Genomic DNA, 13,891 nt, shown 5'->3' with positions numbered 1-13,891 from the left:
AATAAGCCACTTCTTCCCCTTCATTCAGCTCATTTTGCAAATTATGTCAATAAATAAAACATATGATGAGACTTAAATTCTTTAAATTTTTGATCATTTGGAGCAAACAATGATTTATATAAACAAACAATCAAGTTCAACAAAGCTAATTTGTTGTTTTTACATTTGGCTTTTTTCCATTTATAAATTGTAGATTTACTCAATGTTGACTTTTCTGTGAAAACTAGTTAAGGAAGTTATTTTATTTCATTTTTTAAACTTAAACAGCTCTTTAGCTTAGCGTAACAAACAGCAGATGTGTTATGGTTCGATGTGTGCATTCTGTCATCAGGGCTTTACATTTAGACACCAAGTGTTAGCTCACAATGGTCCGAGCGTCTGGACTGGTGCCACTTCTCCATGACATCATCTGGTGCTTGTGCACAAAGCTACAACACAACAACACACACTCAGAAGACAACACACACTCTGAACTCTGCACCTTAGATGAGTATCTGCCTTCCCATCCGAGTCCCACGTTGTGAACTGTTGATGTTCGTGCTTATATGTTTGATTTATCCTCGTGAAACACTTTTCTATCCAACTGAAATGAGCGCCTCGAATGGCAGCTCTCACAGTCTGCCTGCATCTGTTTTTGTTCTACATGTTTTGTGTGCGTAACCTTGCTCAGGCTTTCTGTGCTTCGGGATGCTGGAGCACTGACAATAAAGCTGATTCTGATTCTGATGAAGCTTCAGAAACACGTTTTAGAGCAAAAGGAGAAAGTCAAAGTTTTTTTCTCGCCATTTAGTCACAAAATGTCCTCATTTTCTCTTATTTTATTCCCAAATTCCTCTAATTTATCAGCAAGGTTGTCTCATGTTTCTGCGACTGACCTGAGCAGGTTTCCACATGCATTCTTCACGGATGTAATTGAACCAAGTAGCCTGGGAAGTCATCCTACAAATGTAAACATCTATTCTGGCCACGACCCATAGACAGAGCTGCCTGCCCCATTGACCATTTTCCATTGTATGGTTTTGTGGTGTACCGCTCTTTGGTTGGCTCACACGGGGTGTTTAACTCATTCGCTGCCAATGAAGACTAAAGTCGTCATTTGCATTTTTTTTACTGTGTGGGCGTCGGACGAGCCCCCACACCGTGAGAACAAACATCTCAGCTCTGAAGCCGATCTTCATCCGCGTACGTCACACGTCACGTGATCAGGAAGCAGAACATCCATGTGTTAGGAGATCGTTTTGGGCCGCTGCTGTAAAAAAAGTGAGGCGCGAACCGGAAAAGTTTCTGCCGATCACAATTCAACAACGGATTATGAAAGAACGGATAACGCTCGAAACACGCTGATTCTTCTTGATGTAAGAGGTGAGTCTCCACTTTGTTCTAGTTGCTTTGGCATTGACATCATCCTAGCGCGCAACGTTCTGTCACTCTTAAAACAACAGTAAAAACTCTGAGAAACGCTGGCAGCAAATGAGTTAAATGTGCTTTTATAAATAAATTTGATATGGTACGGTAATGAATAAGTCAAGTTGGTCGTTGATTTGATTGGTCCTAGCACTGTCCAGTTGTGTGCAGAGACGCATACACCAACAAAGAAGAAGAAGTAGTAAATAACAAGAAAAGTGTCGTGTTTATTTAGTCTCCAACAGCAACTGAGTCTCATTCTCCCGGATCAGACAGGGTGATTTTTGGCTGTCATGCAGGATTGTTCATGCCCCACTGTGGGAACTCCAGAAACTGCACGACGTCCCTCTCCAGCAGGACACACTACATCAGGTGTCACCAACTCCAGTCCTCGAGGGCTACCATCCTGCTAGTTTTCTGTGTTTCCTGCTCCATCACACCTGAATGCAGTAATTTAATCCTCTCTGTAGAGGCCATGTGGCCTCCACAGAGAGGATTAAATTAATTACGTTTAATTCTGCACAGGCCTGTTGATTACTCATTCATTTCAATCAGGTGCGTAACGTGTGCAGGACGGTAGCTCTCGAGGACCAGAGCTGGTGACCCCTGCGCTACATCATTAGCTTTCCCGAAAGCATACGTCACTAAGCAGACCGCTGACCAAAGCAAAGCTGAAAGGGTAAAAACACTTAATTTAGTGTCGGTTCATGACCCAGCTCATCTTCCTCAAAGGTTGGTCGATTTCTAGGCTATGAACCAAAACCAGAAGAAATGTTGGGAAACAATGAAAACAAACAAAAATTCAGTAATCCTTGTTAAAGTTCCAAGACATTCTGGAACCTTCCTTCTGATTCCTTTAGTTGTCTCAAACAGAAGCTGAGTGAGTTAAAATGAACAGGAAACCATGAAAGTCCAATAAACATCATACGTTTGAGGTGGTTTCGAACCAAATGTCTCCAAATGTCCGTTTATATCTAAAATAGACGCCAGATTCCATATCAAGGGTTAGTTTTTCAGATGAACTCTTCTAATGAAGAGAAATGTTTGATCTTTTTTGACACAAGATGATAATGTTCCACACTGAGGCCCTTCTTTGTCACTTCCTGGGCACCACCATCGCCCAGGACCTCAAATGGGAGCCCACCATCACCACCATCAGAAAAAAGGCCCAGCAGAGGATGTACTTCCTGAGGCAGTTGAAGAAATTCAACCTATCACCACAGTCGATGAGGCATTTCTACACCGCTATCATCGAGTCCACCCTCACCTCCTCCATCACCGTGTGGTACGCTGGAGGTACCACCAGGGACAAGAAGAGGCTGCAGCGTGTCGTGCGCTCTGCAGAGAAGGTCATTGGCTGCAAACTCCCCTCCATTCAAGATCTGTACACCTCTAGGACATTGAGGCGTGCAGGTCGGATAATAGCTGACTCGTCTCACCCTGGACACAGTCTCTTCGACTCGCTCCCATCTGGCAGAAGGCTCAGATCCATTCGGACCAGAACCTCTCGCCACAAAAACAGTTTCTTCCCCTCTGCAGTTGGACTTTTGAATGAACATCCTAGGGCAGCCCACTCAAGTTGATTGGTCCCAGTCACGTGACCCGATGCTGTGCTTGAACCATTCAACAAATACTCAGATTAATACCTACACGGAGTAGATAGCTGCTTCTCTAATTCTTGCCACTTTTTACGTTAATAATTTTTTATCATGAGTGTTTTATTAGTTCTTATATTTGCTTATCTCTTAATTAATTTTTTTTTCTATCTTACCTTCTGCACCAAAATACCGCAGCAATTTCCTAATGTTGTGACTTGGCACACATATGGCAATAAAAACTTCTGATTCTGATTCTTCTTTGGCTAATCTTGCTACACCTGGGTTTGCTAATGAAACAGCCAAAAACTACAGATGATCAGAATGAGGCCCTTTTCGTTCCGATCTGTTAGAAACAAAATGAAATTTACACCAAAACAATCCCCCGTTCTTGGATTCAGAAAACATCAGGAAGTAATTTTCTGATATTTGACATCAAACAGTGAACCAGACAAAACAGAAAATCCACCAGAGCGAGTCATGCCACCCGTTACCTCGTTTCAAGCTGCCCGCCGGCTCCTCCAGGCGAGCCTTGGTCCGCATCGGTCACAGTTCAGCCGGATCCGGCACATGAAAAGCCGACCTGAGCCACCTCATGCCATCGCTGTGGCAACATGACGGGGAGGGGGCGGAGGGGACCCGAGAGAAGTGAGATCAGCAGTCACAAAGTGGCCGTTTGTAGCAGCAATCGGCGCTTCAGGAGCGAGCCGTTCCCACTCACAGCATTCCCTCCTCCACCCAAACGTGACAACACAACAAGTTCCATTCAGACGGTCGCAGGGAGGCAGACGCTGGGAAAGGACGGTTCCAGACAGACTTTCAGGGAAGATCTGTGACTAAATTAAAAAGTGTTTTTCAATTCCAGAAATGTGGGCGTTGGATGAGCTGAAGGGTCAGGCGATGACAGCCTGATGATGAACAGTTCCCATTAAAACTTCATTAAGAAACGGACTTGATGTACCAGCGTGTGAAGTGGTGTGTGTGTGTGTAAAAGAAGAAGAGTTCTTGTCACCTCGCCCAATCTCTGCTGCATCTGAACAGGAAATTTCTGCAGGACTGAAGTTTAGTAAAGGCTTCTGAAGCTCTGGGGTCACAGGAAGAGGAGGAAGAGTGTGTGTGTGTGTGTGTGTGTGTGTGTGTGTGTGTGTGTAAAAGAAGAAGAGTTCTTGTCACCTCGCCCAATCTCTGCTGCATCTGAACAGGAAATTTCTGCAGGACTGAAGTTTAGTAAAGGCTTCTGAAGCTCTGGGGTCACAGGAAGAGGAGGAAGTGTGTGTGTGTGTGTGTGCGTGCGTGCGTGCGTGCGTGCGTGTGTGTGTGTGTGTGTGTGTGTGTGTGTGTGTGTTTTAGCCGTGTCCTCCTGTAGCTAAGTTTCTGACCTTCCTTTGCTAAGAAAATGACCAGTTCTGAGTTTTAACGTAACAATTCCACCCCATGCAGCAGTTTACCCTCGACATCAGTCAGATAACGAGCCCTTAAAGATACCCATCACACAAAAAGAGCTTAGGTAATGAGAGGAAGTCACTTCATCAAGTCACAGGAAACATGGTGTTATAATCAGATTAAGGTCAAAGGTCAAACCCGCTCTGAAATGGACTAACAGAGGAGAACTAGCTATCTACGGACACTGATTATTTCGTTTACTGGAGATGATGAAATCTGACTTCAACTTCTGTCTGATTTTAAATACATCTTTCAAGATGTTTTCTCTGTTATAACAAAGAGAAGTTGGAGTACATGGAATGCAGCCACATTCAAAGGTGTGTGTCTGTGTGTGTGGGGGGGGGGGGGTAGAATAACATTCAGAGATAGTAAAATGGTCTAAAGGAACTAAAGGAAGTCATGTGGATTACAACACAAAAAAACTACTAAAATGTTTTAAACACACATTTACCTTGTTGTTGTTGAGGAAAGGCAGCGTGGGGGGGGGGGGGGGGGGCATAGACCTGCTTTCCTGGGTAGATAATGATGTAACAGGCACTTAGAATCGGTTCGTTCTGCTCAAAGCTGGTTTCACACGTTATACGGGAGACACACCACCTTAAGCTAGCATGTCCCAACCCACTTAAACTTTTACAATAATATATAAATGTTTGTCACGGTAATGCTAACTGCAGAGCAACGCTAACCCAAGCTCCTGCTAACGCTAGCCTGAGCTATTGCCAACGGTAGCGTCCTTAACAGGGAACCTAAGTCACGCCCATCTACTTCCGGACCACGGGTCCCCGGAAGAACGAAAAAATTAACGCAGGTCAACTTGGTTAAAAACGCTATTTTCTAATCCGCTTGTTTTGTACCATGGATTTCACATATGATGTCTGTGAATTTTTAGACACATTTTGAAACCAAGAACGCACTTATCTTCGAACAGGGTAAAACACTAATTTAGGTTTTGTGTGAAAATAAGTCTTTGGGCTGGTAAACTTTAGGCTGCATGGTGACGCAGTGGTTAGCACTGTTGCCTCGCAGCACGAAGGTCGCAGGTTCGAAACTCGGCTGCGGCCTTTCTGCGTGGAGTTGCGTGTTCTCCCCATGCATGCGTGGGTTTCCTCCGGATACTACGGTTTCCCCCACAGTTCACAACATGCCCTACAGATTAGAAATTGTAAGTCGCTTTGGGTAAAAGCGTCTGCTAAGTGAATAAACATAAACATAAGTCCAGAACTACAAATGCGCTTCATGAAAGTGACGTCATCGAAACAGACACGGAGAAAACTGAGGGAAAAGGGCTGGAAGTTCAGCAAAACTTTCCACAAGGGGAAAGAACCACCATAAATCTGGTCATGTGGTAAGTAGCAGCTACGCTAGGGGAGAGGAGATTATGTGGTGACGTTACATATGCAACGTGCCGTTTTCTGCTGTGTAGTCATGCTAATTACGAACTTTTACAAGCTGATAAATCTCAAACTACATGACTGGCATGGTCGAAACACCATCATTACTTTCCATTTAAATAGCAGTACAACATGTGTTTGATCCAGGGCATAAGGCAAAGCGGATTAGAAAGTAGTGTTTTTACCCCCGTTGACTTGTATTTTTCGTTCTTCCGGGGACCCGTGAGCCGACCGGAAAGGGAGGAGACTTAGGCTCCTTATAGAAAAGACATATACAACAAATGTGGAAACACTGATGTAACTTTCCAGGATGTACTGGGAATTTCCAGACTATGAACGACTGAATGTCAGACTTAAGCAACATCACACTCGAGGTCATGTGGTATTGCTGAATATCAGCACTGGTGTGATTATGTACGGCACTCGGCCTGCGGCCTTGTGCCTACGACCGAAACACACTAGAGCTGATATTCAGCAACAACGCACGACCATGAGTGTGATGTTGCTTTTATACAACAGTTCTACCTGCTCATTTTATTTTTATAACAACAGATTATGATTTGTTCATTTATTTAATCATTTATCAGGCTCCGCCAACACAAATAGTCCCAACACAAAACGGAGACTCAGACAAGGCTGTTGTTAGGCAACACAAACATTTTCTACAAAGCACTGTAACTTTACTTTGTATCATTTACGATTATTTGAATGTTTCCGTGTGACTCCTTTCAAAACATTGTTAGCTGGTATGAACTCTGGGTCCTGCATTAAATTACATGAGCGGCTCACCGGCGGCTCCAATCCCGCCCGAAATCCGAGGTAGCTGCTGATGCTGTAGAGCGCCCCTTTAGCTGTCCGGATCCATCCATAAAACTCCCTTAACACTGTGTTCATTCTTCTTAACTTGCTGAAAGTTCGTTCCATCCATCCATCCATCCATCCATTTTCTGAACCCGCTTTGTCGGAGCTCCTCACCCTATCTCTAAGGCTGAGCCCAGCCACCCTATGGAGGGAACTCACTTCGGCCGCTTGTATCCGCAATCTCGTTCTTTCGATCATTACCCAAAGCTCATGACCATAGGTGAGGATTGGGACGTAGATCGACCGGTAAATCGAGAGCCTGGCTTTCTGACTCAGCTCCCTCGTCACCACGACAGATCGGCTCAGCGTCTGCATCACTGCAGAAGCTGAACCAATCCACCTGTCGATCTCCCGATCCCTCCTACCCTCACTCGTGAACAAGACGCCGAGATACTTAGACTCCTCCACTTGACGTAGGACCTCTCTCCCGATCTGGAGTTGGCAAGCAACCCTTTTCCGGTCAAGAACCATGGTTTCAGATTTGGAGATGCTGATCCTCATCCCAGCCGCTTCACACTCGGCCGCGAACCTACCCCGCAAGAGTTGAAGGTCAGAGCTGGATGAAGCTAGGAGAACCACATCATCCGCAAAAAGCAGAGACAAGATTCTCCTGCCACCAAATCTCTCCATGGCCACACCAAACTCCTCCCACGCCCGAGATTTTGCCTCGGCAACTGCCACTGCTGCACCCCGCTTAGCTATCCAGTACCTGTCTGCTGCCTCCAGAGACCCACAGACCAGCCACGCCCTGTAGGCCTCCTTCTTCAGCCAGACAGCTCCCCGAACCTCTGGTGCCCACCAGCGGGTATGGGGGTTGCCACCACGACTGGCACCGGCCACCTTGCGACCATAGCTAGCAACAGCCGCCTCAACAATCGCAGAGCAGAACAAGGCCCACTTGGAGTCAATGTCCCCCACTGCTCTCGGGACGCGGTCAAAGCTCTGCCGGAGGTGGGAGTTGAAGACCGTCTTGACAGGTTCTTCTGCCAGGCGTTCCCAGCAGACCCTCACTATGTGTTTGGGTCTGCCAGGTCTACGCGGCATCTTCCCCTGCCATCTGATCCAACTCACCACCAGGTGGTGATCAGTTGACAGCTCCGCTCCTCTCTTCTCTCGGGTGTCCAAAACATAAGGTCAGATGATACGACTACAAAGTCTATCATCGACCTGCGACCTAGGCTGCCCTGGTACCAAGTGTACCGATGGGCATCCTTATGTTTGAACATGGTGTTCGTTATGGCCAAACTGTGGCTTGCACATATGTCCAATAACGAAACACCATTCGAGTTCAGATCAGGCTGGCCGTTCCTCCCAATCACACCCCTCCAGGTCATGCTGTCATTGCCCACGTGAGCACTGAAGTCCCCCAGCAGGACAATGGAGTCCCCTGATGGAGCACTATCTAGGACTCGTCCCAGGGACTCCGAAAAGGGTGGGTACTCTGAACTGATATTTGGCCCATAAACACAAACAACAGTCAGAACCCGTTCCCCGACCTGAAGGCGCAGGGAAGCTACCCTCTCGTCCCCCGGGGTAAACCCCAACACACAGGCAGAGAGTCTTGGGGCTAACAAAAGCCAACCCCAGCCCTCCACCTCTCACCCGGAGCAACTCCAGCAAAGGAGACTGTCCAACCCCTCTCAAGGACTTGGGTTCCAGAGCCAATGCTATGTGTCGAGGTGAGTCCGACTATATCTAGCCGGTACAGCTCCACCTCTGCTACAAGCTCCTGCTCCTTCCCCACCAGCGAGGTGACGTTCCATGTCCCAAAAACCAGTTTTGTTGTCCGAGGATTGGACCGCCAAGGCTCCCGCCTCGGTCTGCCACCCGATCCACACTGTACCGGACCCTTCATGTTCCTCCTGCGGGTGGTGGGTCCACAGTTGAATGAGCCCATGTATCCAGTTCGGGCTGGGCCCGGCCAGGCCCCATGGGCGAAAGCCCGGCCGCCAGGGGTTCGCTCACGGGCCCCAACCCCAGGCCCGGCTCCAGGGTGGGACCCCGGTAAACCTCCGGGCCGGGTACTCCGACTCTTTGATTGTATATCCATGAAAGATCCTCTGAACCGTTCTTTGTCTCACCCTTCACCTAAGACCAATTTGTCATGGGAGACCCTACCAGGTGCACAAAGTGCACCAGACAACATAGCTCCTAGGATCATTAGGGCACTCGAACTCCTCCACCACGATAAGGTAAAAGTCTCGACCAATCAAATTACTTGGTCGGAACTAACTGTTGTATAAAGAGCCACAGCTTGCCTATTGAGTAATCTGGATTATGAACACGGCTGTACAGTCACTAGCTTCAGGTAGTGCCATAGTGATTGGGATAACCCAGCCAATCAGCATGTAGATGATTTAATATTCATGTCCTGGCCAACTGGGAGGAGAAAACCAGTCTTCCCATCGTAGGGCTTTACTTTGGGGTTGTGTTTGGTCATTGGTTGGGGCTCCTGGGCTGTTGTGAGCCCCAGATTAAAGAAAAGTTATGTTCAAAATGACATTTCAATCTTTATTATTTCAAATGTTTATTTAAGTTTCATGTTCTGTATTAAAAATATATTTTTCCATCCCTAAACATTTCCATTATTCTGTTAGTGTACTTGATTTCCCACCAGTGGTATTTCTAAGGTTTAAAGGTTTTCCCTGAAACTGGAGAATTTGTTCGATCAGATGTTTCAAACCTTTCATCCATATTAGGACACAAAACAATCAGTTCTTTCTTCTTCATCAACTGTTAATCTGAAATCAGTGTAACAGACCCCTTTGGTGTGAAACCCCACACACACACACACACACACACACACACACACACACACACACACACACACACACACACACACACACATACTACTACTACTACTACTACTACTACTACTACTACTACTACTACTACTACCATCACATCACTGTTTAATCTGACGTGAGTTAAGCTAAACGTTAACATCTTCAATGTGAAAACATCCAAACAGCCGAGCTGATTTACGGGCTGCTGACTTAATTAGCCGTCCCGCTCTTACAGCCAGAACGTTGGATGAAAAATGGTTACGATGCCTCTGTGGTTTGTAATCTTCACACAGCCTCTGGAAATCAAAGCTCAGTGGTTTCCTGGATTTTAACAAGCGTGAGGAAACTGAAGCTGGCTGCTATTTTCCAGTGGAGGCAGATTTCACATGAAGAGCTGCACATGAATCCCCCCTCGAAGTTAAACATTTACAAGGCGCTACGGCGTGGAGGTTTGAAGATCAGGGAAACAACCTGAAGAGTTGGATCTAACACAGGAACCAACACCATGACAGTCACCAGGCTTCCATCAAACGGGTCGGGTCAGGAGGCACCAGGCCAGAGGTCAGAACAGCGGGCTCAAACCCACAGCAGTGTCACCATTTTATGCTAAATCTAAAGACTAATAACTCAATTCTAAGTACAGGTAAAGCTAAAAACACAACACAACCTCAAGGTTTTTGACTGTTGGTACGAACATTCTAAATTTCGTTCATAGGAAGGTATTTAGGAATTTTCTACGAATGTTTGATACACGAGGTCCCTGGTCTGGTTCTCTTGAGCCCAGGTAAGATGCCTCTGATGCCGTCTCTCTCTCAGGTGTGGTCCGACACGAGGAATCTGTAACTTGGACCTGTCTGCGACATCACCATGAGCCCACTCCTGGTGAAGGAAGCTTGAGATTCCTGAATAGATTCAGCTCAACGATCCTCTCAAATCTGTGCTTTTCCATGTTGCTGCTGCAGTTTGACCCACAGATTCTCCATGAACACCCCTGGAACAAGCAGCTACCCTAACCCTACCGACCCAGACTGGCAGGGCTTTTCCAACGGCGCTACTCAGCATGACTCGGATTGGCGCGGTTCGGTTTGACAGCCTGGATCAGCACGGCTCGCTATTGTCACCACAACTTTCCCTCGACTTTTCAGCATCAGTTGGCGGAGTCACTGGTTGCTCCAGAGCTTTCTGTCAGCAGCCGCTTCTGGCTTAAGAGTCTGACAAAAAGCCAGAGGTCGCCGCCGCCGTTGCTGTGCTTTGTTGCGTTTCAGATCACCCGATGCTGTTCACTAATCACCTCCCGATATTTTTGTCTCCAGTAAAGACTGCGAAGACCAAATGTTTGAGAGGTCTAACCAACCCATCAGAAACTCTGTGGCTGCCAGTCTGAAGGTAAATGATTTTTTCTCAGGAGAAAGATAAAACATTTGGAACCATTAAGCTTCTCGCATCCATCATCCGCACGCATGAGAAGAAAAACAAGATGGTTGGACATTAGTCTGATATCAATGACAAATGTCTCGTCTCACACCATTACCCAGACGAGTTGTCGTGACGATGAATTTAGAGGTCCATCAACTGGAGACAGCTCTGGTGTCTTTAGGGGTTCGGATCCATAAAAACAGGAAATACATGAGTTTTTGAGCATCAACGTTATTTTATTAACAAGCAAAATAAAATCAGGACTAGTAAGGAAAAATTTAGATTCATTTCATTAATAAAACTAATGAATCCAGCATCACTGTAATAAGACTTTCTCCTTTGATTAAATAGTTCAAGTCATTATCTTTCTATCAGGGATGTCCCGATATGACTTTTTCACTTTCGATACAATATCAATATTGCAGCCTACAGTATTGACCGATACCGATACTGATATCGATCCGATGCGATATCAGCTCAAATCATACATACTTGAACCTATTTCGTAGTGTGGAATGTATGAAAGGCTTGATCAAGTGATATTACTCAATCAGAGACCTGGAGTAAATGACAGTAAGTATGAAAAAAATGAAAAAAAAATTTAACCATTGGTTGCAAAACTGTGAACCTTAACGGACTGCTTATATCTGAGATTTTTGATGCAGTCCAATATAATCCGATGCCGTGTTTTTGGGCCGATATCTTATTACTTCCGACACTGATATCGGAATGGGGCATCCCTACTTTCTATTGATTTTACTGCCCGAAGGCACCAAAAAAGGCTCCAAATACAACAGACCCTTGTTTTCTGGGTGGATGATGTAATCCAAATAAATAAAAACGAAGGATTTTGCCTGTTTTATTACTTTTAAACAGATTTAGATCTGATCATTGTGTTAAGGCCATGTAAGACATGTAATTTACTGTAAAAACCACATTTATGACTTAAAACTACACCGACTGAAGAGACTAAAGTTGTGCTAAAATTACAGATGAAGTTTAAACCATTACAGGTGGAAGAACATGAGAATAAAAAACAGATTTTCAGCTGCAGCGAGAACTGTTTGGGTTTAATGAGTCAAAGGGAATTAGGAGGAATCCAAACATGGATGGGCTTTATTACAGCGAACATCTCTGCCGGTTAAGTGGTGTGACATCCTAAAGCACATGCTGAGATCCTCGTGTTTACTGTACTGAAGGAAAATGTTTAAATCCTTCTGATGAAAGTCATTATCTGCTGCGGCTCTGTTATGCTCGTATGAAGCTATGATTACAGGATCTTTGCAAAAAGAAGAATTACAACAACGTGAAGGCTGCATAGGCTGGTGGATGGAGGCTCTCCAATAATGACCTCCCCTGGTGGCGGAGCCGTGTGTAGGCCGACGTGAGTCGGGAAACGGGGACGACCGATCCTATGATGCAACATTTCCTCCTGTGACAGAAGAATGCTCCAACTAGGGCTGCAACAAACGATTATTTGGATAATCGATGAATCGGATGGGGTCTCGACACAATTAATCGATTAATCGGATTACATGGGGAAATTTTTAAAAACTGCTAGGGAAACGTTATTTCTCTCCTTCCTTCACTTTATTTAACACAACATTATTAGAAAACAGTTCAATAGCAGAAAAACAACATGCCATCACCTAAATTGTCTTATAAGGTGTATAGACAGAGACCCTAAGCTACATCTATCTGTGACCTAAAATGCTTGGTCCAAGTTAAACAGCTTGAGGGCAATTCTCATCTGTTTTGTTTGATCTCATCTGTTGACATTTATTATAACTGGGGATGTCAAACAACTAATTTTTAAATGTAATTAAACATTGGCTGTGAATTAATCATAATTGATCACTATTTCCAAAAATGACTGAAAAAATACCAAATAAAACAAAAGTAAATGAATGCCATCCTCCTTGCGATGATGCCCTGGGCAACTGCCATAAAGTCACATCAAGAAATGCTGCTGATCATTCCAATGATCCCAAATAGACTCACATTAGGCCACATGAAAGCAACTGAACCCAAAAATATATTAACCAGTATATAACTGCACTCTCACACAACACCTGCAGCAACAGTTAGGACTCCTCCCTCCCTTTTAAAAGCGTTTTTGCTTCTGAGGACATTGTGGTTGTAAAACCACATGCTAGTAGTCTGGCCCCGGTGTGATCAACCAGTTTCTGCGGGAAAGTGACGGCGGAACCAGGGCCAGATTAACACTTTGTTGTACACTGGGCAACAATATTCAAGGGCTCCATCATCACGACCCAAGGATCACCATAATGTGGTCACATACAGAATATTTTACTGTAATATGCAGTAAATATACTCAATACTTGAATACCTGACAACACGTAACCCGCCCAGAGTAACCTTTGACCCACCTCGTGTGGACTGACCAATGAGGAGAGGGTCTTAACTTGAGGCCCTCTCTTCATTGGTCAGTCTGCATGAGACTGACTCTCAACTGACGTTCAGTCATAGGCAGCGAAGCATCTCTGTGCAGCGCAAAAGCCCGGGTGGACACATTTTGTTTAATATAGGGTGACCATATTTCCATTTCCAAACAAGAGGACAGGGGATCTGTGCCTATGACGTCACACTATGGCAACGCCACACAAACCATGTTGGGACCCATTTTTTTGTGAGAACTAAATTAATATCAGATTCTGCCAATAAAAGGGCTCTAAAACAATAAATATTTTGCATATTTAATGCAAAATCTCATTTTTCTGCTTTAGTGCTGCAACAAGGTTTTATTAATAATAAATTATTATACCTTTTGTTTTACTACAGCATCGGTAAGCTTCCTGTGCACAGATTATTAAGGATGCTTGTTTCAGCTGTGAGATTATACGATAGGATCAATGAAAAAATAAGTTGTCCCACACTCCATGGAAACTTTCAGAGAATCCACAAATAGTGGCTTTCAAACGGTTTTGTTACCTTTTGCAAGTTTATAAAAGCAGCAGATGAGACAGCGTGTCTG

The 13,891-nt window shown here is 45.0% G+C and overlaps 1 protein-coding gene across 3 annotated transcripts in view; it reads right to left on the bottom strand.

Annotated features, from left to right (window-relative positions):
- usp6nl (USP6 N-terminal like) overlaps positions 1–13,891 on the bottom strand; it is a 111,211-nt gene that overhangs the window by 42,768 nt on the left and 54,552 nt on the right. The window contains exon 1 of one of the 3 annotated variants that reach the window (XM_054739829.2): positions 3,494–3,669. The exons of the other annotated variants lie outside the window; for them this stretch is intronic. Within the exon in view, the coding sequence (XP_054595804.2) occupies positions 3,494–3,542 (49 nt within the window). The 5' untranslated portion in view covers positions 3,543–3,669. Of the gene's footprint in view, positions 1–3,493; positions 3,670–13,891 lie in introns of those variants that run through there. 3 annotated transcript variants of the gene reach the window in all.

The sequence above is a fragment of the Nothobranchius furzeri genome, chromosome 1 (assembly GCF_043380555.1).
Source record: "Nothobranchius furzeri strain GRZ-AD chromosome 1, NfurGRZ-RIMD1, whole genome shotgun sequence".
In the NCBI taxonomy this organism is placed as follows: Eukaryota; Metazoa; Chordata; class Actinopteri; order Cyprinodontiformes; family Nothobranchiidae; genus Nothobranchius; species Nothobranchius furzeri.
Note: the sequence above shows the minus strand (reverse complement) of the source record. Positions and strands in the feature narration are given on the sequence as shown.